Source organism: Lutra lutra, chromosome 1 (assembly GCF_902655055.1).
Source record: "Lutra lutra chromosome 1, mLutLut1.2, whole genome shotgun sequence".
Taxonomy (NCBI): Eukaryota; Metazoa; Chordata; class Mammalia; order Carnivora; family Mustelidae; genus Lutra; species Lutra lutra.
This window is the reverse complement of record NC_062278.1, coordinates 166,672,585-166,699,327: the sequence shown is the minus strand read 5'-3', so window position 1 is coordinate 166,699,327 and position 26,743 is coordinate 166,672,585. Positions and strand designations below refer to the sequence as shown.

The 26,743-nt window shown below is 51.4% G+C and overlaps 1 protein-coding gene across 1 annotated transcript in view; it reads left to right on the top strand.

The window, feature by feature from the left end:
* The window catches only part of WNT7A (Wnt family member 7A), a 61,053-nt gene extending 36,866 nt beyond the window's left edge, over positions 1–24,187 (top strand). Inside the window, exon 4 of the mRNA XM_047743619.1 lies at positions 21,731–24,187. Coding sequence (XP_047599575.1) covers positions 21,731–22,210 — 480 coding nt within the window. The 3' untranslated portion in view covers positions 22,211–24,187. The remainder of the gene's footprint in view (positions 1–21,730) is intronic.
* The last annotated feature ends 2,556 nt before the right edge of the window (positions 24,188–26,743 follow it).

The window sequence follows — 26,743 nt, the reverse complement described above, 5'->3', positions numbered from 1 at the left end:
TTCTTTCACACCCCACATCCAGAACGTTGGCTCTGCCTACAACATCTATCCAGAATCTTCCCCCTTCTAACAAACTATATCCCTGATCCTCTGGTCTAAGCCATCATCACCTCTTCCCTGAAATCGTACCACAGCCTCCTAGCTTATCTCCCGGCTCCTCACCTTGGTCCCCTGAAGTCTTTTCAAGCATAAGTGAAATCATCCTTCCTCTGCTCATAACTTCACAGTGGCTCCCAACACATTCTCAGGTCTTCATAATGTCGGACAAGGCCCTTCATGACCTGGGCTCCTGTGACCCTCTGACCTCATCTCCCTCTACTTCCTCTTCACTCACTGTGTTTCACCTACACTGTTCCTTAAATATACTGGGTATAATTATCCCTACCTCAGGGCCTTTGCATTTGCTGTTTCTTCTGCCTGGAATGCTCCTCATCCAGACCTTTACTTCTTTATCTTCTCAAGTGTTTGCTCAGATATTACTTTCCTAAGGAGCCCTCTCCTGATCACCCTATTTGAAACTGCTGTCCCATTGGCCTCACCATTTCCTGTCCCCTTCCATGTGTTCTTTTTCTATATAGCCCTTATGACCACCTGACATAATATTGGTAGTTTGCAAAATGATCTGAGTGTGGCTGGGAAAAAAAGTGTTTGCTGTAGCAGGCCTCCTGTGGGAACAGGGCAAGCTCAGACAGACACTTCCTTCCCACCTTTTAAACTCAAGACTCTGTGCTGTTGATATTTGTTCCTATGGGCCAGCTTTAAATGGTGATTTCATTTTTAAACACCTAGGTAGCCTTTGCCTTACTCTGGGCACTATTCTAAGTACCTCATATCTATTAACTCATAAAAATCTCATAAGAACCCAGTGAGGTGAGGAGTATTATTATCTGCCTCATTCATAGAATGAGGACACTGAAGCACAGAGAAGTTCATTGACTCACCCAAGGTCACACAGCTAATACAGAGAGAGTCAGGATCTGGATCCAGACAGTCTGGCTCCAGAGTCTACACTCTTGCTTTATTCCTCTCTTCTGCACATTCACTCATTCACTCATTTCTTAAATATTTACAACGTATCTTTTTTGTGTCAAGTGCAAGATTTTAGAGACCCTCAAATGGCTAAACAGTGGTGCTTGCCATCAGGGAGCTCACAGGCTGTTAGGGAATGCAGAACTAGTAAATCAGGAGAAAGGGGAAAAAAATACTCATTTGAGAAACCTTCACTAACACTAAGTGTTAGGCACTGAAAATCAGAAATAAATGAGACACACAATTTCTGCTTTTAAGGTTCTTACACTGTAATAACAGAGGGAAATGATGAACCTACCACATGTGTTCGTGATGCATGAGCTGGATTTGGTAAAGGGGGTTGTAGGGAATTGTGGGACACCAGGACAAGAGGTCTAATCATCTGGGAGTTGTTGGGATGGGTGGGTGGATGGTCACGTGGATGAATGGACAGATGATTAGGTGGGTAGATACTACAGGATGGATGGATGGATGGATGGGTATTTAGAAGGCTAGATGGATGGTTGGATAGTATTTGGAAGGGTCATTGGATGAATGGTTATATGGTTGGACAGGTCAATGAATGGATGGATGGATGAATGGATAGTTATTGGAAAGGATGGCTGGTTGAATGGATGGGTGAGAAGCTGAGCTCACTGCTGGCAAGTTGGACATTTTCCCAGTGAGATCACCAGACCAGCTAAAAGAAAGGGATGGAAATCCATGCATTCATTAATTCAACAAATGTTTATTAAGCACCTATTTGTGTCTCTGGTACTGTTTTAGGCTCTGGGATTAGATGGTGCTTGCCTTTATGAAGCTGACATTCCAGAGGGAAAATAGAGGACAAACAAATAATCAAATAGAGAGAGAATCTACTGGCAGAGAATAATAAATGCTGTAATGAGAAAATCGAGCATGGTGAGAAGACAGGGAAGACAGGGGAGGACGCATTTTATCTTGGGTAGTCTGAGAAGGTGAATTCTGAGCAGGAAGTGAGAAGTGAGCCATGTGGGGAACAGCATTTGAGACCCAGGGAACAGTGGGCACAAGAGCCTGAGGTCAAGGCCTCTCCCTGAGCAAGAGGGGTTGGGGGAGGAGATGAAGTCATGTGGTGTGTCTGGCAGTGGGGCTGGGAAGAGAGAAGGCACATCACCTCCAGCCCAGGGTGAGGTGGGGAATGTGGGTTTGGTTGTGTCCTGGAAAGCCAATGGTGGACTTTGAACCTGGGCTAATGTGCCTTTGGAGAGGCATCATACTCCCTGCTCCCCTCCCTGGGTTCCCAGCCTGCTCTTCCCAGCCTGCTGGCAGTTGGGAGGCTGTCAGCATTTTAATTACAGCTCTCAGCTCTCAATGGTTTACAACTCAACCGTAAAACAGGCCCTGGGCAAACCTGTGGCACCTCTGACTGATTTACTTGCTTACCATTTCTATATTTAGTGCCATTTAATGCCTGTGGGCCAAGTTTTCAGAGAGAAAAAGAGGGAGGAATTTAGGGGGAGCTGGTTACTTTGGGGGGGTTTTTGGTTGGTTTGGTTTTTTTTTGGGGGGGGGGGACACATAACATTTCAGTTATTTTCTGAGATTATTGTCCCAACCTTTAAAAAGTTAGGATGCAAACCAATGGTGTAATCCCCGATCCTATTCATTTCTAAGAGAGACTAGTCCCTCATGAAGCTGCCCTTCTCTCTTAAAAGGATGTTTGCTTCCTGGCGTGAGAAAGCGGGGTTTAAAGCACACAATGGACCAAGTATATGACTCGGGGACAAAAGCATCAATTAATATTTCACATAGTACAGGCTGGACTTCAGGTCACTGACTCCAACTCCCTACCTGAAGGAGGGATCCCCCAGGCCCCCAAGCGAGGCGTCTCAAATTTAAACATGCAGATCGCCTGGGGGCGTGTGGAAAGGCATACTCCTAGTCTGTAGGTTCTGGGATGGGGCCTGAGAATCTGTCTTTCCAACAAGCTCCCATGAGGCCATGCTCTTGGTCCTGGGGCCACTCTTCCCCCCACCGCGGGGCCACATTTTAAGCAGCAAGGATCCTGACTAGCCGTCCCAAAGAAATTCATATGAGCCGTGCATTTAATTTAAATTTGCTAGTAGCCCCATCAGAAAGGTTAAAAAGGGGACATGAAGCTTAACATACTCACTTAATCTAATACACCTTAAATATTGTCATTTCAGTATGTAATTGACCTGAACATACTGAGATACTTTATGTTATTTTTCCCCCCATAGTAAGTCTTGGAAATCTTGGCATTTGCTATATACTTAGAGCACATCTCAGTTCAGACTAGTCACAGTTCGAGCGTTCCTGTGGTGGGGGGTTCCCTTTTCGGTTGGTGCAGATTTAAATCTGGCTTGCATACATCTGGTGAGAGGGAGCCCCCTCCCTCCAAGTCCATTCCCATCGTGCAGGCTTTCAGTTGGGAGCTGCCCCTCCCAAACAACTAGGAAGAGCCACCTTTGCTCCCCAGGTCATCAGGCTCATTGGCCTCCTCTGCAGAAATTTGGCGGCCCCAATCAGGTCCCCTTGGAGCCCTGTCCTCCAGCTCCCTCCTGTGAGGCAGGCACCATACCTACTCTGCGTCAGTTAGCAGCCTTGAGATGGCATCTCTTGTTGTTCTTAACCCCCAGTTTCCTTGTTGAAGAACCTGGCTCAGAGAGGTCAAGTGATATTCCTGTGGGCGCCCAGCCAGGTGGCAGCTGAGTTAGGGCTCCCAGTCAGGACTTTGAAGACTCCTCTCTGCAGTACAATACTTCAGTTCCTTTGGTGTGACACAGCTTCCGAGGATCACTCACACTCCTCCAAACACACAGGGCTGGCCCACAGGATACTGACGGAGCCTCAGAGATGGCCGGGAGAACAGCGCCCAGAAGGGGGACAGCTCTTAGTGGCAGGACTGGCACCAAACCCCAGGTCCCTCTGAGCCCTTGGGTCTCGGCTCCAGGGGGCAGCCCCTTGTAGCTTCAGAACAGTTTACTCCTCAACCATGGCCCCCCTCCCCCCAGGAGGCCCCACCCCACCTCTCTGGAAACCGCCCGAGCACAGAGATAACCCAGGGTGTTTTTCCTAGTTGCCCGGCTGGAAAAAACCTGACTCCATCAGGGGCAGGAAAAAGCCTATCTCAGGGGGGAGGTGTCCCTGTGCCCCTGTCCTCTGGGATGTGTGGCGCAACATGGAACCTCAGGCCAGGCTAGTCCACCCTCACAGATACCAGCTCCTGTGCCCGGACACCAGCACAAAGGGAACTTCTGTTCTGGGATGAGGGTTCAAAGGGCTTCGTTGGTACCTGGTCACCCAAGCAGGGCCTCGCTGGAGTCAGGGCGGGTCATCTGGGGGTGTCCGGGGGCAGAGAGGGTGTATAGCCGGCATGACCTCATTCCTGGGTCTTTCCTCTGTGTCCCAGAGCACCCATCCCTTACGTCCCCTGTCACAAAGCCCCTCCCTGGGGTGTCAGCCTGAGTCAGGACCTCTTCTACAAGATCCCGCCATGAAGGAAATGGCTGGCAGGGCCCCTGATCCAGGACGAGCTCGTTCTTATGCTCACTCTGTCTCTCTTGAATCGCATTCAAATGCTGCTGAGCATCTCTGGTGAGACAAGCCTCTTCTAGATGCTTCCTGAACAAGAGAGATGAAAGCCATGCTTTTCTGGAGCTTAGGCAGGGAGGGGAAAGGCAAATCGGTCATCTTCAAGTGCCCCAAGGGCTTGGGAGGATGTTAACAGGATTCTATGACCGGGGGTTACCCCGGGGAGAATGCACGGGGCACCATGGAGAGGCTGTCGCGCAAGGGTTGCTTTGAGGAGCAGAGCTGGAGCTGAGGAACCGGAGGAAGTGTGTCACAGGCAGAGGGAAGAGCAGCCTCCAAGGCCCTGAAGTGGCCCAGCCACCGTGGGGTTCAGAAAGATCTGGCATTAAGTGCGCACAAAAGGGATTCACAGAGTCGCACAACCCTTACTGTAACGATTCTAGGGTATTTTCCTCATCCCACCCCACAAAGAAACCACATACCTGTTAACAATGAACAGTTAGTCCCCACTCCTGGTTCCCCCAGACCAAGGCAACTGTTAATCTGCTTTTTTCTTTCTCTGTGGATTTGCCAACTCATATAATGGAATCATACACGAGGTGATCCTTTGCGTCTGGCTTCTTTCACTTAGGACCGTGTTTTCAGGGACCATCCTTGTTGAGCCTCTCTCAGTACTCCATTCCTTTTTATGGCTGAATAATATTCCTTTGTACAAATATGCTCCTTTCTAAGTATCCAGTCAGCAGAGGGACACATGGCTTGTTTCACATGGGGGCTCCTGTGAATTGTGCTGGTTTTGCGTGGATGCCCATTTCTGGTGTGGCTGTTGCACGGTCCTTGTGGTTCGATAACATGGGTCTTTGAAGTTCGCCACATCCAGGGTTGTCCCTGCAGGAGCCTGCATCCCAGGATGAAGAGAGGAGGGTCTGGACAGGCAGAGGCACCAGGCTGCTGGGCTGTGTGGACTAGCCGTGCCCTGGGAGCACGGGTTCTTTGTCCTTCTAGGGCTGGCCAGGCCCAGGAAGGGCTGCAGGTGCTGTGACTGAGTCACCACCAAAGCAAGTTCACAGGAGCCCTTTTCTGGAAAATGGCCAAGCAGTCCTCTAGCTTCTGTGGGCTTCCTTGCCTTTCATCTGTGGTTCTGCCTGGCTGAGCCTCCATCTTATTTCTTTCTGCACCTGCTCAGGCCTCCAGGCTCTCATCCACAGGACAACCTAAAGGGGCTTCTCAAACACCAAGCTTCCCCACCACCTCTGCCCCAGTCCCATCAGGAGGCCAGGCTGGCTCTCTCCCCGTGTCTTGACCGCTCTCTGCTCCCTTCTGTTCCAGGGCCTTTGCCTGTGCTGTTCTCTCTGTCCAGCCTCATCCTCCTCAGTGTCAGTTCTCAGCGGAGGAGGATTTCCTCACCTCACTCTAGTCAGCCTCCACCATTATGGCTCTCGCTGGAGTTGGGGTGGGTCACCTGGGGGGTGTCCGGGGGCAGAAAGGGTATGCAGCTGGCATTACCTCATTCCTGGGTCTTTCCTCAGTCATTCATTCGGCAAGTATTTTCTGAGCACTATGGTCATGGCACCAATCTAGACCAAGTCCCTGTCCTTGAGCAGTTTACATTCCAGTGAGAGACTAGAGAAACCAAACAAAGCAAATGTGTGCCATGTCAGTTACTAATCCAAGGGAACAGGGTGAATCAGGGCAGGGGTCAGGGAAAGTGTTCTTGGAAAGGAGAGATTTGAGCAAAAGTCAGGGGAGGGAGGGAGCCATATAGAGAGAGGGTGGGGAAGAGTGTTCCAGGCAGAGGGACAGCAAGTGCAAGGGGCCTGAGGCAGGAGCATCCCTGGTGTACTAGAGAAACAGCAAGGAAGGCATTATAACTGGAGTTCAGTGGACAGAGGCATAGAAGACGAGGTAGGAGTTAGCAGGGGAGAATGGGGTTAGATGGACGGAGAACAGTATAATGAACCCCACATACCCCCCAGCCACAACAACCCCAATTTGGCCAACAGCCATCAACATTACTGTAGTGTCCACCACACCTTCCCTCAGTAGGGCAAACCCAGACATCATGTTATTTCAGTAATAAATAAGGATTTTTAAAAAACATAACAATACTCTTATTACCCAGAGCAACACGAACAGTTCCTCAGGGCTATATGCTACCCCAGTTGATTCAGATTCCTCCATTGCCTCAAAAACATTTTCCTATCGATTCATGGGAGGAGAACGGCTGGGGTCTGGGGCCACAGAAGGGGCAGGTGTGGGCTTTCCTTCAGCGCCACCGTTGGGAGCCTCGGCCTGTGGGACCATTGGAAGTCTGGTTCCCTTCTCCCCAGGATGGAAGCTTCCAGAGAGCAGGGGGCTTGCCTCTTTCTGCCCAGCTGGCCTTCCACTGCAGGGCCTGGCCCAGAGCAGGGATTAAATGAACACATATGTAGTGGAAGGATGAATTAGTAAGAGAACGAATGCATGAATGAATGAACAAATGAACAAATGAATGAATGCCAAGGCCAATTCACTGATGGTCCAGAAGTTGGGAGGAACGTATGGCTCAGGGGCTCCAGTGCTCTCCTGCTGGCTTCCTGCCCCTCAGGCTATAGTTGGGGTCACTTGACTAAGCTCACTCCTGGCCACAGTCCATATCACCCACCTGTGGGAGGTGGCCCCTGCCTCCGGGTCAATCCTGCTCCCTCTGGGTGAGTCAGCTCATGAGAAAGAAGCAGACAAGAGTGTGCCTGGGAGAGGTGGGCTGGGGTTAGGAGGCGGCACCGTGAGCAGCCTTTGCCCCGGCTGGGCCTTGTCTGTTCCGCCTCTGAAATGGAGTTTCTACCTTAAATGCCCACAATAGCCCTTCGAAGGGATTGAGGGAGTCTCAGTGTACGGGGAAGCAAAGCTGAGGCCTGGCCCAGGGCCCCTGGCTAGGAAGCACAGTGGAGCCCATTTGCTGGCCTCCTCCATGGGGTTCCCTCACGTCTGTGTAAGCAGCATGTGAGCGTGTGTGAGAAGAAGTGTGTGTGTATATGTACAAGCATGTGTGTGAGGGTTCTTTTTATGTTGCATGTGTGCGAGCATGTGTGTGAGGACCTCTAAATGTGTACAACAAGAGTGTGCAAGAGTGTGGGGGAGGTTGTATGTGTGCGAGTATGTGGAGGCTCTGCATGTGTATGTGTGTGTTTGAGCACGGGAGGGTGTGTGGTGTGTCCAGGTAGGCAAGAGACTATATGAGCGTGTGCTGTGCGGGGGTGAGTGACGTGAGATGGTGTATGTAAGCATGTGTGTGCGTGTGACTGGGAGTGAGGATGTGCGTGTGAATGTGCATGTGATAGTGTGTGTGGTGATGACTGAGGGTGTGAACAGCGTGGGGGTCGTTGGGGGCCGTGCATATGGGGAGGACACATGTGCATGTAAGGCATGGGGTGTGTTTAAGGGAGTGTGACTGTGTGCAGGAGCATACAGGTGTACTGGGGGGGGTGTGGGAGCCTAGAAGGAGACAAGTCTGGTGGAGGGGGGGTTGTTCCTGAGACGTGGCTTTCTTCAAGTCCCCAGAGTTGGGCAGAGGCCAAGTTTGTGGGAGCCCGGAGAGCCAGCCAAAAGACTGGGCTTTAACCCCAACAATAAGGAGCCATAGATGGTTGTTAGAACAGTTGTAACCTGGCCAGCTCTGACTTTCAGAAGGTCCCAATCTAGACTGGGAAACTTCTCTCTCCGGTTTAGGTTGACAGTCCTTGTCCCGAGGCCCTGGCCGGATGCTCTGCCCCCCGGGGCAGTCAGGGGCTAACCTGCTCACATTCCAGGGGCTCTGTTCTATGGAACGCTTGGCTTTCCCCCTGCCGTCCCCACCTGAGGCAGACGGGAATATTTGCTTGAAGTCGGTGCATCCAATATGACTTAAAGAATGTGGCTGAGAAGAAAATACTCCAAATGTTTACCCAAAAAAAGCTGCCTTTTCCTCTTTCATCTGAGTTGCCCAGAGGAATACAGCTGCAGCTCAATGACATGGAGCTTTCTGCTCATGATGGATTGACACGCAAGAGGAGGGGAGCTGGGGTGGTGGCGGAGGAGCAGAGAGATAAGAGGGGGAGGAAGAAAAGCAAGTGAGGGAGGAGCAGGGGGAGGGATGAGGAGAAGGAGAAGGGAGAGGGAGAGGGAAGAGCAGGAGAAGGAGGAGGAACAAGGGAGGAGGAACAAGAGGGACAGGGAGGAGGAGCAGCAGCAGGAAGTGGGGAGGCCATGATGATTCTGGGCTGGCAGCCTGCAGGCTTTCCTCCTGGGGCAGTGCTTCTACCTGTGCTCTCCGGGTGGCATGGTCCACAGCCAGCTGCCCACTGAGTAACACACGACCTCAGATCAGGGCCACCAGAAAGGGCTCCCAACATGGAAATTCACATGCAGGGCATTTCCAGGAAGGGCTCTGGGGAGATACATCTGTTGGGAAGCAAGGGAGAGAAGGTGGGCTGTGTTGTAGCCCCAACAGAGACTTCAGCGGGTCCCACGAGATGCTCTGGGGCTGGAATGGCCCTTTGGAGTCATCCCCAGCTGAGGCACAGAGACAGGTCTTTAGGGCCAGCATCAACCAGTCACTGGCTAGAGTTGCCCTGAGGAGGGACATGACCCTGGGTGAGGTGGCTTCCATGCTGGGAGAGCAGCTCCTAGGAGGAACTTGCCCTCTGGGATCAGCAGCCACACCCCAGGGTGGTGGGACAGTGAGTGTGCATCCTGGAAGAGGACCCCCGGTGTGGACACCCCAGTGTCTGTAGCCTAAGGGAACAGTGCCATCCTGGCTCTCAGCCTTCCTTCTGTTCCACTGCCCTGCAGAGCTCCGGAGGCAGACTGCTTGCAGGAGAAGACCGGTTCCCCCACTTCCTAACTCCCTGGTGCCTTGGCTTTCTCACCTGTAGAATGGGGATGAGGATGAGAAATCTGCCTCGGGGGCTTGCTGTATGGGTTCCGTGAGCTGCTTTATGTGAAGAATTTAGAATAGCAGCTGAAGGAAGTGAGTGGCTGTTCTTGGGGTTGAATGTGGCTTCCTGCCCTTGTGGGGCTCACAGTCTTGAAGGGAGAAAGAGGTGAAGCTTGGGTGGGAAGCCAGCCTGGAGCTCTTCCTGAGAAATTGTCCCTACTCTTATCCAAGACCAACACCAAAAATGTCACATGGTACTGTGAATAATATAATGGTCAGAATAAGAGCAGCCGCCTGTCCGGAGAGCCTCCTTTGGCCTGGCACCTATACCTTTGGTCATTTGGTCCTGGCCTCGCCCACCAGGGGGTGAGTTCCACTGAACAAGGAAACAAAAACCAAGGCTCATAGAGGTGGTGTATCTTACCCGCCCGTGTCCCAGCCAGGGTCTGGTAGATGACACAGTTGTAGGAACAGAAGAGAGTGTAATGAAGGGATTACTTCAAAGGGTGTGGGCAGCATTTGGGGACTCCTGTGAGGGCTGTTGCAGCACCAGGTACCGGTGACACCAGGGAGCTCTTATTACCTGGAGGCCTGAAGGGACAGGTAAGGGAACACTGAGCAGAAGAGCCAGGCTGGCCAACAGTGGAGGGATCAAAGGAAAGGAAGCAGCAGATACCCAGCTAACCTCAATCTCCAGCCCTCAAGTTCTTGGCCTCCCCAAGGCCCTTTCAAACAAACCAGTCTTCTCCCACCTCCCCCAGATCTTTGCATACTGTGACTTAAAACCCATGGGCTGGCTATCAGCTTTACAAAAAGCATCTCTCCTACACAGATAAAGGGAGCTGTGTATCAGGATATTTTAAGATATAGGAGACAGAAAATCAACTAGAGCCAGCTTTAAAACAAAGGAAATTCATGGAACTGAATTGTCCTGGGATAATGCATTCAGGTCCAGCTTGATCCAGGATGCAGATGATATTCCTAGGAGCCAGCTGCACATACCCATCACACTCTCTTTTTTTCTCAGCTCTGCTTTCCCAGTTAACTTCATCTTCACACCCATATGATTGCAGGATGCCTATCCATAACTCTGGTCCCTGCATTCCTTCTTCACATCTGGTGGGAAATGACCAGAAAAGTTCTTATCTTTTCTTCACACTGAATCCCCAGGACTTGTTCTTTTTTTTTTTTTTTTAAAGATTTTATTTATTTATTTATTTGACAGAGAGAGAGAGAGAGAGATCACAAGTAGGCAGAGAGGCAGGCAGAGAGAGAGGGGGAAGCAGGCTCCCCACTGAGCAGAGAGCCTGATGCGGGGCTTGATCCCAGGACCCTGAGATCATGACCCGAGCCGAAGGCAGAGGCTTAACCCACCGAGCCACCCAGGTGCCCCCCCAGGACTTGTTCTTATTGGCCCTGACTGGTCTGAGTCAAGATCCTATCCTTGGCCATGACCAGTGGGACCTGGGAGCAATGGGCAATGTGAACCACAAGCAATGAGCTGTGGGATTGGAGAACAATGAGCAATGGGACCTGGGAGTAATGACTGGTGGGAACTGGAGGTGAGCAGTGGGATCTGGGAGTAATGACTGGTGGGAACTGGGAGGTGAGCAGTGGGATCTGGGAGTAATGACTGGTAGGAACTGGGAGGGATGAGCAGTGAGATCTGGGAGGGATGAGCAGTGGGAACTGAGAGGAGAGAGCAGTGGAATCTGGGGAGGGTGAGCAGTGGGATCTGGGAGGGATGACTGGCAGGTGCTGGGAGCCATCGCTGACAGGATGACCATAGTGGGGGTGGCTGGGAAAGCCTCACTGAGGAGGCAGTGTTTGCAGAGCTCTGAAGGCCACAGCAGCCTTGTGAAACCAGGCACAAAGAGAAGGGCTGGAAGCAGGAGAGATCCATGCTTGCTGAGTCCTGCCAGCATTGGTGGACAGGGCAGGATACTCTGAGGAAGAAGACCATTTTCTGCGGCTCCTGAAGGTTTGGGGGGCGGGTCAGACAATGGGGAGAGGAATGGAGCTGCACACCCAGAGGAGGGTGTGGCAGGAGTCACGGACCACCCTGAGGTGGGATATCCTCCTGGACTGTGTAGGGGCGTCACGATCTTCCCAGTGGCCTCAGTGTGGGAGGGTCTGTGAGAGGGAGCAGTGGAATTCAATGCTGAGAAATAGCTTTGGGTTTTTTCCAATTTAGATGCCTTCAGAATGCTTTGGAGGGTGACGGAGGCTCCCAGTCACAGGAGTGCCACGCAGCATGGACTGGGTGGGAGTCCGAGGTCACTGTCTGACCTCCCTCCCCTCAGAACCCCTTCTGCCTCCCAGAAGTTCACCCCCAGATCCTCTGGGCAGCCCCAAGAGTCTGCCATGGCCCAGGAGGCCAGCTTCAATAGTATCTATTTGGTGATATGAATCAAGGAATTTTCTGGAGCCAAGTTTCTCCCAAGGCCCCTCCCAGGCCTAAGAATCCTGTCCTGGGTAATTCTGGGCTCTGGGCAGCACCTGGTACATTGTTGGCACTTCCTGGGGGACCTGTCAGAGAGAGATTGATTTTTCTCCCTCCAGCGGTGCAGAAAATCCTTTCAGCTCTCCAGATAGGTTTGGGGTTGAGCTGGGGGATAGAGAAGCAGATTGAGAGTAGCCCCACCCTACCCTCTGCAGGTATCCCCACTGCAGACCCCAACTGCTGCTACTTACTCTCTAGGACGGGGAGCTCATCACCTCCCCAGCAACCCCCATCCAGGTCTGGTCAGCTTGGTGGGGAAGGCTGGCATCTCACTGACCAGGGATCCACTATCCTGTGACTCCTCTCCAGCTGGAGTCCCCATTCTGCCCTCTGAATGGACACGCTGTCCCTCCCACCTCACCCTGCCCCAGGACAGATCTTCAGAGCAGGTGGGGCAGTGACCAGAACATCCAGAAACTGCCTTTTCTAGGCTAGGCAGCTCCATCTACTTCAGTATGGGGTCTCCAGCCCTTTTTCCTATACATACTCTCTCTCTGTCCATCTGCCAGGGCATAGCTCAGTTCTGAAAATCACATAGCAATCTCCTCCCTTACTGTGAGCACCAGACCTCAGTTAATATGACCTTGGGCTTTTTAGCAGCTTATTAGCTCATGTAAAGCTTTCAGTTTTTCTCAGAATATCTTATCCTGTGTTTTTGTAATTTTTTTTTTTAATACCAAAGATTATAGGTGTTTACCCCACTTCTGGCTGGTTTCAACCACATGTTTTAGTCTGTGAGAGAGACTGAATACTGACTGGGATTCCAGTCACATTCTCTCCTGTGGGCACCCATGCTGACTAGGGCCAGATTTCAGTAGCACCAAAAGCCTCCCCAGGCACCCTTCTTATGGGTTACTCACTATGCCAGAAATTTCCCCATCATATCTTCAATACATGCTCTTCCTCTAGCCTGGTTCTTCTTTGGGTTCCTTGTTTCAGTGCATAGTGTCCATAGCCATAAGAGGCCTGTGAGTTGCCCTGGGCCCCCAACAATCTCCCCATGGATCATTCACCAAGTATTGCTGATGTTTCCCTCCCATCCCCTCCATCTATGTCAGAGCCACTGTCATCTCTGGCTTGTGTGATGGGGACGGTTTCTTTCCATATCACTATCCTACCACTCTGACCTTCTCTAACTTGATGTCTGCTCTGTCTGGAATGATCTCTAAAGGTGTCATTCAGACCTTGCTACTCCCTTGCCTGAAAGGCCCCTAGTGGCACCTCTTGGCTGGAGGGTGATCCAGGTTCCTCCCTGCCCTGAGTGGCCAGCCCCCTGCCCCTTCCCATTTCTCTCATGGACAGGCCACATCCCTCCTACCTCAGGGCCTTGGCATGTGCTGTTTCCTAGTCTGAAATGCCCTTTCCCCATCTTGCTAAATTTGGCTAAGTTTGAGCCCTCCTGTTTTCTGGCTGACAGCTCGGCCTTTGCCTTCTTGGGGGAGGCTTCCTGGAGCTGCACCCAAGCGCAGCTACTCTTGGGTCGAAACTTTTCTTTGCATTCTGTTCCACTCCTTCATGGAACACACCAATTTATAATTAGATTCAGGAGGGCTATTATGGCTGCTCCCAGCTGGGATCTGCAGGCCCAGAGTAGGCAGGGATGGTATCTTCCTGCCTCAGGGTCCTCCCAGGTCCCCGGTAGTGGCAGTGATACCAAATGGACCGAATGGCATACAGTTAGTGCTCAATGCAAAATGAGTCAGTGAATGAACATGGATAGACATGCACTGGGTCCTTCTTTCTGCTTCCTACTGGTCAGTACCGTCTCCACGCCAGGCTTTCTCTGCCAGAGGCCAGGGAGGTGGAGGTGAATGTCCTGGCCCCCATCTCCGAGGAATGTCACAGGTGGGGTTCTTGAGAAGCAGAGGCTGAGATGGTGTTGTAGGTCCCAGGTACTCAGTAGGGCTCAGCTGAGGGAAAGGGGAGGAGCAGGACTGGACCGAGGTGCTCGTGCTGCAGTGTTGGCCAGACAAAGCCGTGGGAAGAACTCTAGAGCAGGTACTGCCCATCAGAGTGGCCAGACCTGTTACCCCTCCCTCTCTCGGCCTCTGGCTGCAGCCCACCCAATAAGGCTGCAGTTCTGCAACTGGGGCAGGCCCTGGAGTATCTGACCACTGGGGGCTGCATGCTGATTGCACTCCTGGCCCCATAATGTGCTGGGGCTCACTTGTGTGGGCTCACAGGCACCGTGTTAAAGATCCAGGGATTTGTGAGCCAATTGCTAAATCATTTGTAGCTTAAAAATCAGCCATGATAGGAACATTGCTCCTGAAGAAATTAGCGAATACTACACAAGGTACAAAAGGGCTTATTTTCCTGCCCCCCACACCCCGAGCCAATTTACTAGCACCTTACTAGCTGTAGCTTGGATGCAAGACTTCTTTGAAGGGGCATCTGAATGGTATAGTTCCATGTCCACCAAGAGACCCACTGGCCTGATGGGAGATGCTGACAGGTAGACAGTCTCACAGGGCCGAGTTGACAGGTATCAATAACCCAGGACAGCCATGAAGAACCTAAGGGAGTCACTGACAATCAAGGCAGGCTTCATGGAGGAGGTGACTTTTTTCTGACATGACAGCACATTCAAAAGGCACAAAAGACAACCCCATGAGAAGGAAGGCTCCTGTCTCCCCAAATCCCCGGCACTGGGTGCCCTCTCTGGAAGTCGCCACTCTTACCAATTTCTCATGCATTCTTTCAGAGAGATTATTCTGTGTTCTTACTAACACCCGTGCATGTATTTTTTTTCTTTCTCACACCAGTGAGCTCGTGGTCTGCATACTTTTCTGCACCTTGCTTTGTTCTCTTCCCTGTGTCTCTTGCCAATAAGCCTTCATTAGTAAGTACAGAACTGCCTTGTTCTCTTTAACAGCTGCAGGACATTCCAGTTTAGAGAATCGTCAGAATTTATGTAACCAGTCCCCATTGGTGGAACTTTTGATTCTCTTGGGCTTTCGATATTTCAGATAACCCCTCTGTGAGGTACTCTGTCATTTGGCACATGCGTGAGTCTCCCCCAGAGGGCACAGACCTGGTGGCGGACTTGTTGAGCTGAGTCTCTGAGATGGCAGTAAAGATTAGCCAGGTAAGGAACAGGAGGCCAGAGCCAAGAGGTAGACAAGGACAGGCCTGGCAGTCAAGAGGAAGGGGCTCGTTCTCAGCTCACCTCAGAGGAGCCGCATCTCGCCGCTGGCATCACAGTCATGGCCAGTCCACTGGGTGCACTCAGACTAGGAAATTACAGAGTGTTTAGGAAGGGGCTGCTGTCCAACAACTGAGAGACGGGGGACAGCATGTAGCATAGCCACACAACGGGATGTTATTCAGTCATGACAAGGAAAGACGTATTGGTACAAGCTACACCATGCTACACGGAGGGACCTTAAAAACACTGTGCTGAATTAAGGAAACTAGACCCACAAAAGGCCATCTTACTATAGGGTGCCGTTTATGGGAAATGTCTCAAATGAGCAAATCATAAAGACAGAATACTATTTAGTGGCTGCCTGAGATGGAGGGGAAGGAAGAAATAGGGAGCGACCCCTGGCAGGTATGGAGTGTCTTTCTAGGGATATGAAAATGAGGGTCCCAGTGGAGAGCAAGCAGGAGGAGTTCCCTCCTGCCCTCTAATCTCCCACCAGGGCTTCCGCAGGTCAGGCCTAACTGGAGGTGGCAGCTGTATTCATACTGTGCCATGACTGATATCCACCAGGCCCAACCAGCCAGTCACCAGTAGCAATGGTCAGGTGCCCTATAATATCTCCTGTGGCGTGAAGCAAGGGATGGGAGCACAGGGAGTGGTCTGGAAAGACATACAGACACACACTCCGGTCTTGCTTAAGTCCTTCCCTTTCTCTGAGCCTCACTTGCTTCACCTGTGAAATGGGATGATAATGTCCACCTCCAAGGGAATGTCAGGAAAATCAGGGGTTTTACCTGATGAGGGGAACATGTTTCCTTCTCTTCTCCACCTGTGGCTGCGTGTTGGCTACGAGGTGGGATTTTATTGTGAGTGGGCAGGGAAGCCAGTGGAGGCCAGGAACAGGAGTGAGGATTTATAAGGTAAAATGTGAACCCTGTAGCAGCCGCTTCTTGTCTCCCCCAAAAGAGCCACCCCCTCCCCCCTGCACCACCAGCCCACTAATCTGGGGCCCCTTGCTGTGTTCAGATCCCAGGCCGTCGGTGGGGTGAGAAGCGGGAGACCTCCATGTTCTCCAAAGACACTCTTGAGACACCAGACCATGAACCTCACAGATTTATTTTCTCCTTTACTTTCTTGCTGCATCGAGGCACTTCTCCATCCCAGGATGGTCAAACGGCAGACCCCGAGCAGGCTTCTGTGGCTGCCCTGTAAGCTGGGACCCACCAGTGCAATCAGGGACATAAAATATTGACATGATTCCCTTGCAACTGCTCCAAGCCCTCTGATCGCCCCTCCCCGCAACTTAGTTGCTCCCAGAATCCTCTGCACTTCCCCTCTGTCCAGCCCGGCAGGGCCTCCCAGACCCTGAACATTCGGGGGAGTTTGCTCTGTCTCACTGCCTGCTGGTCATGGAATAGTTTGAATGCATCCTGTTGGTGAATTTCCCTTTGGGCATTTCCTGGGCACCTGCTGTGTGCCAAGCTCTAGGAAGGTGCAAGAGGTTGTATCATCTCAGAGCCTGCAGACCCTTCAAACCCTTAGAGCCTATATGTCCCTGGATCACAATCCAGACTGTCCCAATGGAAAGGGAGCTCTGAAGTCCCTCTAGACAGCCAAGAAGCTGGTAGCCAGCCTGGTCTCCGGGGGTGTGGGGTGGGGTCAGGGGGTGCAAAGAATGTGGCTTTATCCCACACTTGTTTCCTCTGCTCTTGTCCCCTGCCTCGGGCAGAGGGCTGGGTGCCCATCCGGATGCCCGTCTGGGTGGCCAGTTCTGGCCAGGGCAGTGTGATTATGCCCAGCTTAGCACGGATATAATGCAATCACCGGGGCTCTGAAAATGCAAAGTTTGCTGGGTTCACAGGCTGGACATCATCTGATGAGGGCTCCACACAAATACTGCGATGGCCTCGGGCCAGCTGTGGCCTCACAGGAAGAGGGAGGCAGTGTGCGGGAGGCTCCATGAAGTGGGAGTTGCAGCCATACCCAGCCTGACCCCAGAGTCTGACCTTCGGCACTGGGGGTCCTGGCCCAGCATCCGATAAATGAAAACAGTCGGTGTCACAGCCTCAAAAATACCACCTATTGCTTTTTCACTAAAACCTTCAAGGATTTTTTAGAGAACCCACTCTATTAAGGTATAATTCACATACCATCCAGGGCACTCATATAAAGTGTACAGTTCCTTGCTTTTTTTTTTTTTAATATATTCTCAGATGTGTTCCACCGTCATCATTTTCGAGTATTTTCATTATCTCGGAGAGAAACCTGTAACCCCCAGCAGACACTCATTTCCCCCAGGCTCTTCCCAAACCGCTAATCTACCTTCTGTCTCTGTAGATGTGCCTCTTCTGGACATCGCATGTAAATGCAGCCATACAATTTGGGTCTGGCTTCTGTCACTGAGCGCGATGCTTCCAAGGTCCATCCATGTTGTAGCATGTGTCCACGCTTCATTCCTTTTTGTGGCCAAATAATGTTCCATTGTGTATGCCTGTGCCATGTTTTCTGTATCCGTTCATCAGGTGATGGACAGTTGGGTTGTTTCTGCTCTTTGGCGATTATGGAGAATGCTGCTGTTCACATTGGTTTACAAGTTTTTGTATGGGCATATGTTTTCATTTCTCCTGAGTATATACCTAGGAGCAGAATTGCTGACTGGGTGTCTTAGTCTTTTTAGGAGGCTATGACAAAGTCCCACGGACTGGGTGACGTATAAACAACAGACATTTATGTCTCACAGTTATGGAGGCTGGAAGTCCAAGATGAAGGCACCAGCGTCTCGCCTTCTGGTGAGCGCCCTCTTTCCAGTTCAAAGCCAGTGCCGTCTTCCTGTGACCTCACATGGTGGAAGGGGTTGGGGTCTTTCTGGAGCCTCTTTTATAAGGCATTCATCCCATTCACGACAGCTCCATCCTCAAGACTTAAGAACCTCCCAGAGGCTCCACTTACTAGGATTTCAACACATGAATTTGGGGGTGGGCTCAAACATTCAGTTTATAGCACTGGGCCATATGATAACCCTATGTTTCACATTTTGGGGAACCACAGGGCTGCTCCATTTCACATTCCCACTGATGGTGTGTCAAGGTTTCCATTTCTCCACACCCTTGCTAACACTTGCCATATCTGTATTTCTTCTGTCAGCCATCCTAGAGGGTGGGAAGTGGCTATTCTGATTTGCATTTGCCTGATGCAAATGATGTTGAGCTTAGTGCTTAGTGGCTTTTGGACCCACTGCATTTTTATAAATTGTGACATATAGCTTTTATGCAAAAAAGCTCATGGGACATTTGTGCTATTTAAAAGAAAGATTATAAAGCATCAGTGCCCCAGGTGACCTTTGTCAACCACAGCCCCTCACGCCCCACCCCAGAAACAGCCACTGTCTTGGTATTTGTGACCCTCATTTTTTGACTTCTTATACTTTCCCCCTCTGTAGGTGGCCTTGAACCATACAATCCACTTTTGCCTACCTTTGAACTTGATATACATGAATTCACCCCAGGGACATCTTTTCCGACTGCTTTTTGCCCTCCCTACTGTATTTCTGAGCTTGACCTCTGTTGGTGTGCTTTGCTGTAGCTGTTCATTGTCACTGTCCTGTAGGGTCCCGATGAGCGCACCTCTTAGCTTATCCATCCCACCACGCTGGACATACAGAGAGCGCCCAGTGCGAAGACACCATGAATCCACACTGGGCAGTCTCCATACGTCCATCACGGCTGCTGCTATGAACATCCTTGAACCTATTTCCCGTGCACATGAGCATTTCATTCTCTCAAGTATATGGCTTGGAAGTGAGATTTCTGAGCCGTAGGTCAGCACGTGTTATGAGACGCCACGCCGCCATGTGTGCACACCCCGCTGGCCCCGCATCCTCAGGAGCGTCAGAATCCATTCTGATTGTCCCCCAGCATGTCCGTGTTGAAATGTCTGACTACACTGCAATCTCAGTCAGCCGGAACCTGCTACCTAACCCTGCCCCCAAGCGCATCACCACACCCCTGAGCTGTGCTCTTTTCCCACGCTTCTCAAGCCGAGGCAGGAAGGAAGGCTGGACTCTTAGGAACTATATCCTCACTGACACCCAAAAGGAACATCTGTGTTATTTGACGGGGCTGCTCACCCAGGAGGTGCTCTGTCCCACTAGGTGTCCTGGAATTGGAGCATTCAGCCGGGTGAAAGCTCTGTCCCTGAACATTCTGGATGCTTGTGGCATTGCTGGCTCATCGGATTACAGATACAGTGGTTTAAACAGGGTGGTGCTCCCCTCCCGGTGAGACCACTGACCCAAGCACTGGTCCCCTCCTCCTGGAAGCAGAGCTCTTAGGACGGGGAGGACCCTGAACACAAGCGCATTCTTAGAGACAGGAACCAGATCTTGCCACCTCTGTATCCCCAGCACCAGCATTGGCCCAGGCCCAGAGGCAGAGCTAATGACTATTTTTTGAATGTCTGATTCTGTTCCAGCACCCTGACTTTTGCCAGAAAAGATGGAATTGCCTTCATTCCATGCTTCAGTGAAGGCAGCTGAGGCCCAGAGACGGGGTGTGACAATTCCAAGGTCACAAAGCAAGTAAGCGGCAGTTGGTTCAAGCAGTTGGTTCACAGCCCTCAGCAGTAAAATCTTTGCCTCTGAATGCCCCACAGACCAGCTCCAGGATTTAGCTGTGCCTCAGTTTTTACCCCTGTAAAATGGAATCATACTAACCTCATGGAGTTAAACGATGCCACTTACAGAAGCATGGGCCCAGTCCATGTACATGTGATTAATAAATGTTTAGGTATTTACTCATTAATCCACTTTTTTTTTCACTATATAACAAGCAAAGTAAATTTGACAGTCCAGATGGAGACCATGAAAATGCTCAGACACTGTGACCCAGAAACTGCTCACTAGTACCTTCCCACCCTAGTGTCTGGGACACAGTAGGACCTTCATAAATGTCCACTGGGATAAAATCAGACTGAAGATGATAAGGGAAGAGAAGCTTTAGTTCCAAAGATATTTCCTTCTATAATATAGTTTTAAAAAAGAAAGAAGAAAGAAGGGAAGGAGTGAAGAGATTTTTAAAAGAACAAATCCCGAAGCCTAATAACAACCTAAATACCAAGTACCACGGGGGTTTGGTAAATGTTGTCTCCTTTGCTTGCATGGATATTCCAAGGCAGGGATCAGCAAAATATGGCTCACGGGCCATCTGTGGCCCACTGTCCGAGTAAATAGAGAAGAATGAAACCCAGGCATTAGCTTTGCCTGTCCTTCAACTTCACATCTGTTTAATCACATAGTATGTTCTTTTCAGCATCCAACTTCTTTCTCTCAGCATTACGTCTTAGAGATCTGTTCTTCCTGTGTGTATTAGTTCATTCTTTTCTGTTGCTATCAAGTGTTTTATTGTATGATTACAATTAATATCAATTGTCACTCCCATTTTGCACAAGGGGAAACTGCAGCACAGAGGACTCAAGGAAGTTGCCCGAGGGCACACAGCAGGTTCGTGTTAGATCTGGGATTTAAACCCAGGGTCCAGCATCTGTGCTTTTCATTCCTCGTACAACGCTGCGTCTCAGTGCTAGGGCAATGGGAGCCTGAGGGGAATTGGGAACTCAGAAAAAGAGGTACCCCACGTAGCCTGGAGGTCAGAGAAAGCTGCCAGGGACATCCAGGGGAATGGGACATAGCCCGGGAAGGCTAAATCAGAGCCAGGATTCCCATCTTTGGGTGTTCACCGTGCCTGGCAGATGTCTTAAGTGGTCAAGCAGATGACCTCTGAAAATACAAGCTTGAGGTCAGGGAGGCAGTATGGAGAGGTGGGGACTATGGCAAGTTGAGGGATACCAGCCAGTGAAGGAGGCAGCTGCTGGGACAGCTCCAGGTGTCACTGCCCTGTGACAGTGCTGACAAAGGCTGTGGTGAGCAGGGCTGCCACGCTTCCATGTGTGGTCAGCTTTCCACCCAGCAGGTCCGCCCTCGGCCATACCAGTTAGTAAATGCTTTGAATCTCATCCTAGAGTTGCCAGATGCCCTTTCTATTTGTCAAAACACAGAAACCAACCAACCAACCAACTGACTGACCCTGGAAGTCTATCTGCTGGTTTTTAAATGTTGGTTCAAAAATGATTTTAAACCTGTGCAGGCCAAGGGCACCTGGTGCGGGGCTCAGTTGGTTAAGCGTCTGCCTTCAGCTCAGGTCATGATCCTGGGGTCCTGGGATCTGGTCCCTCCTGGTGCTCCCTGCTCAACCAAAAGTCTTCTTCCCCCACTTCCTCTGCCCCTCCCCTGCTTGTACTTGCTCACTCATTCTCTCCCTCTCTTACATAAATAAATAAACAAAATAAAATAAACCTGCCCAGGTCAAAAAGATCCCTCTGTGTGTCCTGGACTGGCCTGAACGCATTTGAGCACCAATCTAATCACCAGATAGGAGTTGGGAGGGACCGGGAGAGCAAGTGGGCTCCAGGTAGAAGCACCGGTGAGAGGGATTTGAATCCAGGTCTGAGTTCCCCCACCACAAAGAACCATAAAAGCAGGAACCAGCTAGGCTGGGCATGGCAGGGCAGGGGTGGGCTGGGCTGGGGGCCACCCCAGGCCAATGCGTGCAGTGACGGGCGCTGTGCTCTTCCCCACCCACCCCTGCAGATCCTGGAGGAAAACATGAAGCTGGAGTGTAAGTGCCACGGCGTGTCCGGCTCGTGCACCACCAAGACATGCTGGACGACGCTGCCGCAGTTCCGGGAGCTGGGCTACGTGCTCAAGGACAAGTACAACGAGGCGGTCCATGTGGAGCCCGTGCGTGCCAGCCGCAACAAGCGGCCCACCTTCCTGAAGATCAAGAAGCCGCTGTCGTACCGCAAGCCCATGGACACAGACCTGGTGTACATCGAGAAGTCACCCAACTACTGCGAGGAGGACCCGGTGACGGGCAGCGTGGGCACGCAGGGCCGCGCCTGCAACAAGACAGCCCCGCAGGCCAGCGGCTGCGACCTCATGTGCTGTGGCCGCGGCTACAACACCCACCAGTACGCCCGCGTGTGGCAGTGCAACTGCAAGTTCCACTGGTGCTGTTACGTCAAGTGCAACACCTGCAGCGAGCGCACCGAGGTGTACACGTGCAAGTGAGCCCGGGACTCAGCAGTGTCGCCCTTGGGGCCGGCTGGGCACCTCCAGCCACAAGTCAGACCGCAGGGGCGACCGGACAGCTTCCCAGCTGCAGTCACCCCGGCGGGTCTCTTCTGGGATCTCCGCGGGAGGAATGCTGAGCTTGTCTTTTCTGCTGTGGGGACACCGCTCCCAGGTTTCCCGCAGGCACCCGGTGGAAAGATCTCCCCAGAGCCCTGGACTGTTCTCTTCCACACCCACTGCTGCTCCGCCCCACCCCACACGTCGACAGGGGAGGGGGCCCTCCTCGGCTGGAGCAGAGCCTTTTGCACCAGGAGCTCTGGACCCAGGGGCCTCAACATAGCAATATTTAACAATTTATTCTGATAAAAAAATAATATTAATTTATTTAATTAAAAAGAATCCTTCCACCTCGTCGGGATCCGTTTTCTGCAATCAAAGTGGACCGCTTGCTTTCTTTGCGGGATAATTTTGTCACTAGGACAAGGAGCCAAGTAGAACTGTAAATAACTATCCTTTATGCAGATATTTCTACTAGTTGATTTCGCGAGTACCTCCCCACCCACGCCCAGCACTAGATGTTTAAAAGCAGACGTCCTTTATACATATATAGATATATATACACACACGTTTATATTTTTTTGCTGTTTGCTGCTACTTATCCAGAAATTTAAGCTGGTCCAGATTTGGAGACATCTCCCAGATTACGATTTCCATCCTTTAGTCCTCCCCAGCTCAAACTTACACCAGTAGAAGAATCCAGTTTGGAATACAGAGAGAGAGGAAAGATAATAATAAAACTCCCAACAGTTTCCATCTTTTGGAAAGTGAGCCACTGGATAAGAGAGAATATTTTGTAAGAGACTATTTTTATATGAATATTTTATTTATATTGAGTCTGCCGGTATCATTCCATGGCCTGTGCTTCTTCTTAATTCTGGTACTTGCTTTGGGGTAAGGAGGAGCGAGGCCTGGTTCCCATGGGGGCCCTGACATAGCTGGGTTCTCGAGTTCTGTTAGCCAACCAGGCAGAAGTGGCCCCTGGATGCCTGGGTTGGGGTGTCATTGTTATTACCTGGGTCAGGAATCAGATCCCCAGCCTAGGCCTTTTGAGCAAGGCCACTGAGCAGTGAGCTCGTAGTGAGTCATGTGGTGGGCAGGCCTGTGCCCTTGGCATTGGGTGACCATCAGAGGGCTTGATGAGTCACCACACGGCATAAACCAGTTCAGGGAGACCGCTCCCCAGCTGGATGCCCCTGCCATTGCCATGTGTCCTGAGAGGTGAGGCACAGTCCTCAGTTATGGGGCAGAAAAGCTGGGGTGAGGGGTCCCATGAACAGCAGGACTCAGCAGGGCTTCCTGGATGTCAGGGTCCTAGGGCAGACTGGCAGAGAGGTGTGGACAAGGCCTCTCTGCTCCTACATCCAGTGCCTGCCAACCTGCAGAGCTCTCCTCCGAGAGGCTGTGGGTATTCTAATATGTGTCTGGTTGCATTTCTGTGCACGCGCAGACGCGCGCGTGTGTGTGCGTGTGTGTGTGTGTGTGTGTCCCTCAGGAGTCTTGGGGTAGTCACGTGACTTTGCACCTTCAAGCACCTCTGGAGTCCTGGGGTGCCTACATTGTGTGGGCTCCTGCAGCTACCCAACTCTGTGTGTGTCTCTCTCCATGTGCCTGAGAGATTCGGGGGGGGGGGGGGTGTGTGCACGTGGGTGTGTTTCTGTGCATCTCCTGGTCCCCAGGTGTCTCTGCTTGCGGGTGAGGTGTGGTGTGAGGCCGACCACAGGGACCTTTGGTGATTGTGTTGAGCCACCAAGAGATGGCACCTCTGAACTCTGTGCCCACAGACACTGGTGAAACTCAGATACCTCTGAGACCACAGCCTAATGGCCCCACACCTGGGAGTCCCTTGGTGTCTAGGCTGTGTTGGAACTCCCCAATGTTAGCACTGGGCCTGGATCACAGCATGGACAAATAAAATGGCTGGATGGTTGGTTGATTTCTTCCATTGGACCATTTATTTCTTCTTTACGTGGTGTCACGGTGGGTAGGGATGTGAAGCAATGAGTGGATGGATGGGTGAGTGGATGGATGGACGGATGGATGGATGGGGGAGTGGGTAAGTGGGTGGGTAAGTGAATGGGTGGACATCTGGTTGGGGGATTGGGTGGGTGGATGGGTGGATAGGTAGTGGGTGGCTAGGTAAGGGAGGAGAAAATATACAGAAGCTTCTTATAGGTCCCATGTCACAGTTTATCTCTGCCCTGGAAAACCAGAGTCTACCATGAGCAAAGAGAGTTTCCAAGCTGTAGTCCCTCTCTTCCTGGCTTCATGGTGTCTGAGAATTGGGAATGTTCTGAGGCGCCTCCCCAAATACCAGAAATTACCCCCATGTCCTTCCTTAGTATCCAGATGAAAAGTATATCTGGCATGAGGGCAGCAAGGCCTACTAGAAGAATTGCCAGGTTAGCTGGCGGCCTGTCACCTGGCCCATTTTAGTTCCCGACCCTGGGCCTGCTCCCGCTCAGAGGTCCCCAGCTCAGCTGAGCTCTGAGCCTCAGCTTCTCCGTCTGTAAAATAGGACAATAATATTTATACCACAGGGTCCTCCTAGTGATGATTGTATCGTACATTGAATTGCAGAGCAATGGATGAATGATAAGTATTATTATTATTAATTATTACTATCCTTTCCATAGCTATAAGATTTTTTTCAAACACAGCTTATGGTAAGAAATATTGGGCTCTGTGTTGGGCAAAGGTATTTTTTGCTCTTTGGTTTATTCCTAAAGTGGCTTTTCAATAAAACAGACATTAAAAAGGCCCAAATCTCAAGAGACTGAATCAAAATTTTAAGTAAATCTCCTACGTTTTATGGTATTTTGACAAACACCATGAGGACGGAGCAGGCTGCAAGCTGAACTCGGCCTTTGGACCACCAGCTTGCAGCCTCTGGTTTGGACCAACCCTCTCATTTTAGAGATGGAGAAACTGAGGCCCAGAAAGAGGGCTTTATAGAAGGGCTCACAGCAAGTCTAGCAGAAACAAGACAAAGGCCAGGACTTGTGCCTCCTGGGAAGTTCTTTCATCAACACCGCGCACCCCAGCAGCAGCAAAATCACTTGGAGGGGTTTGGGGAGGATAAAGTTCCTATTTGTTGTTCAGACATACATATGCTTGCATACATGTGTGCGCACACACACTCACATATCCTCTGGACTTGAGTTTAAACCTCGTTCAAGGCTCCACAGGGCAGGATCTGGGCCTTCCCAAGGGCCCTAAAGGAATAGGCCTACAGGGGGTGCCCTGGCAGCTGGGCAAGGGAACACCCAGTTCTCCCATTCTCCCCTACCCCAGAGCCTCACCTTCTCTACCTCTGTCAGCTGTCCAGTCCTGGAGTCAGTCTTGGATCCTGTCTTCTTCCACCTCCTCACCCCATCCATTAGCAAATCCCATTACTCTATGTAAATATACCCAACTCTAACCACTCAGTGGGCCCACCCCAGCAGCCACTGGTGGCGGAGTCTGACTACGTTTGCACCACGCCTGGGTCCTCCTCTTCCAGGTCACATGGCTGGAGCACGGTTCAGTCTCCCTTGCCCTTGAGCGTGCCCAGGGGACTAGGCTCTGGACCACGAAGTGGGCGTAAAGTGCTCCGCTCCCAGCCCATCACCCTTCTGCCATGACTAGAGCCCCAGACAGACCTCACTGGCAGGCCCTGAGGGACACACACAGGCCACCCCAAGAGGTACCAGGTCATATCACAAGATGTACACCCAGAGATGTAGAGGCTGCTCACAGATTGAGCAACCTGGTTACTTGGAAGCTCGCTTGACCTTCACCATTCACCTATAATCTCAGGCACTGGCCTGGCATCAGGCCTGCCGTGTGTGTGTGTGTGTGTGTGTGTGCATGCGTGTTGGATGCAGAGGCAGGGCATCAGGGAATCAGGGCGTGCAGGCTGGGGCACCCAGGACACTGGGCTCCACTCGCAGCTAAGGCCTCTCTGACCATGGAGGGACTGGGCCAGGGAGGCCCTTCCAGCAGCTGAACCTCAGAGACCTGGCTGGGAAGCGCATTAAAGCTGCAGACCTGCTCCTTGTGGCTCTGGGAGTGGACCAGAACTTGGGCAGTCTGACTTGAGAGTTCTACCTCCCCCAAACCCAGCCATCTCCTGCCCTTCCCTGTGCATAGGGCTGTCAGGTGACACACGAGAGACCCAGTTAGCTCTGGATTTCAGGTAAGAACCAACAAAAGGTTTAGCACAAGTAGGTACCAGATATTAACACAGGGCCTACTTATGCTAAGAACAATTCATGGTTTATTTGAAATTCAAAATTTAACAGCCTTTATTTTTATTTGCTGAATCTGAGTGACCCAAACGGTGCCCAGGGCCTCTGGGGGCTGAGGGCCCCCACATCCTGACATCTGCCCCAGGGAGGCATGGCCCCACCACTTTCTGGTTATATACCCTGAGATCATGTCTTCCCTCTTTGGTCTGCATTATGATCCCTCTTCCCAGGGCAGACATGAGGG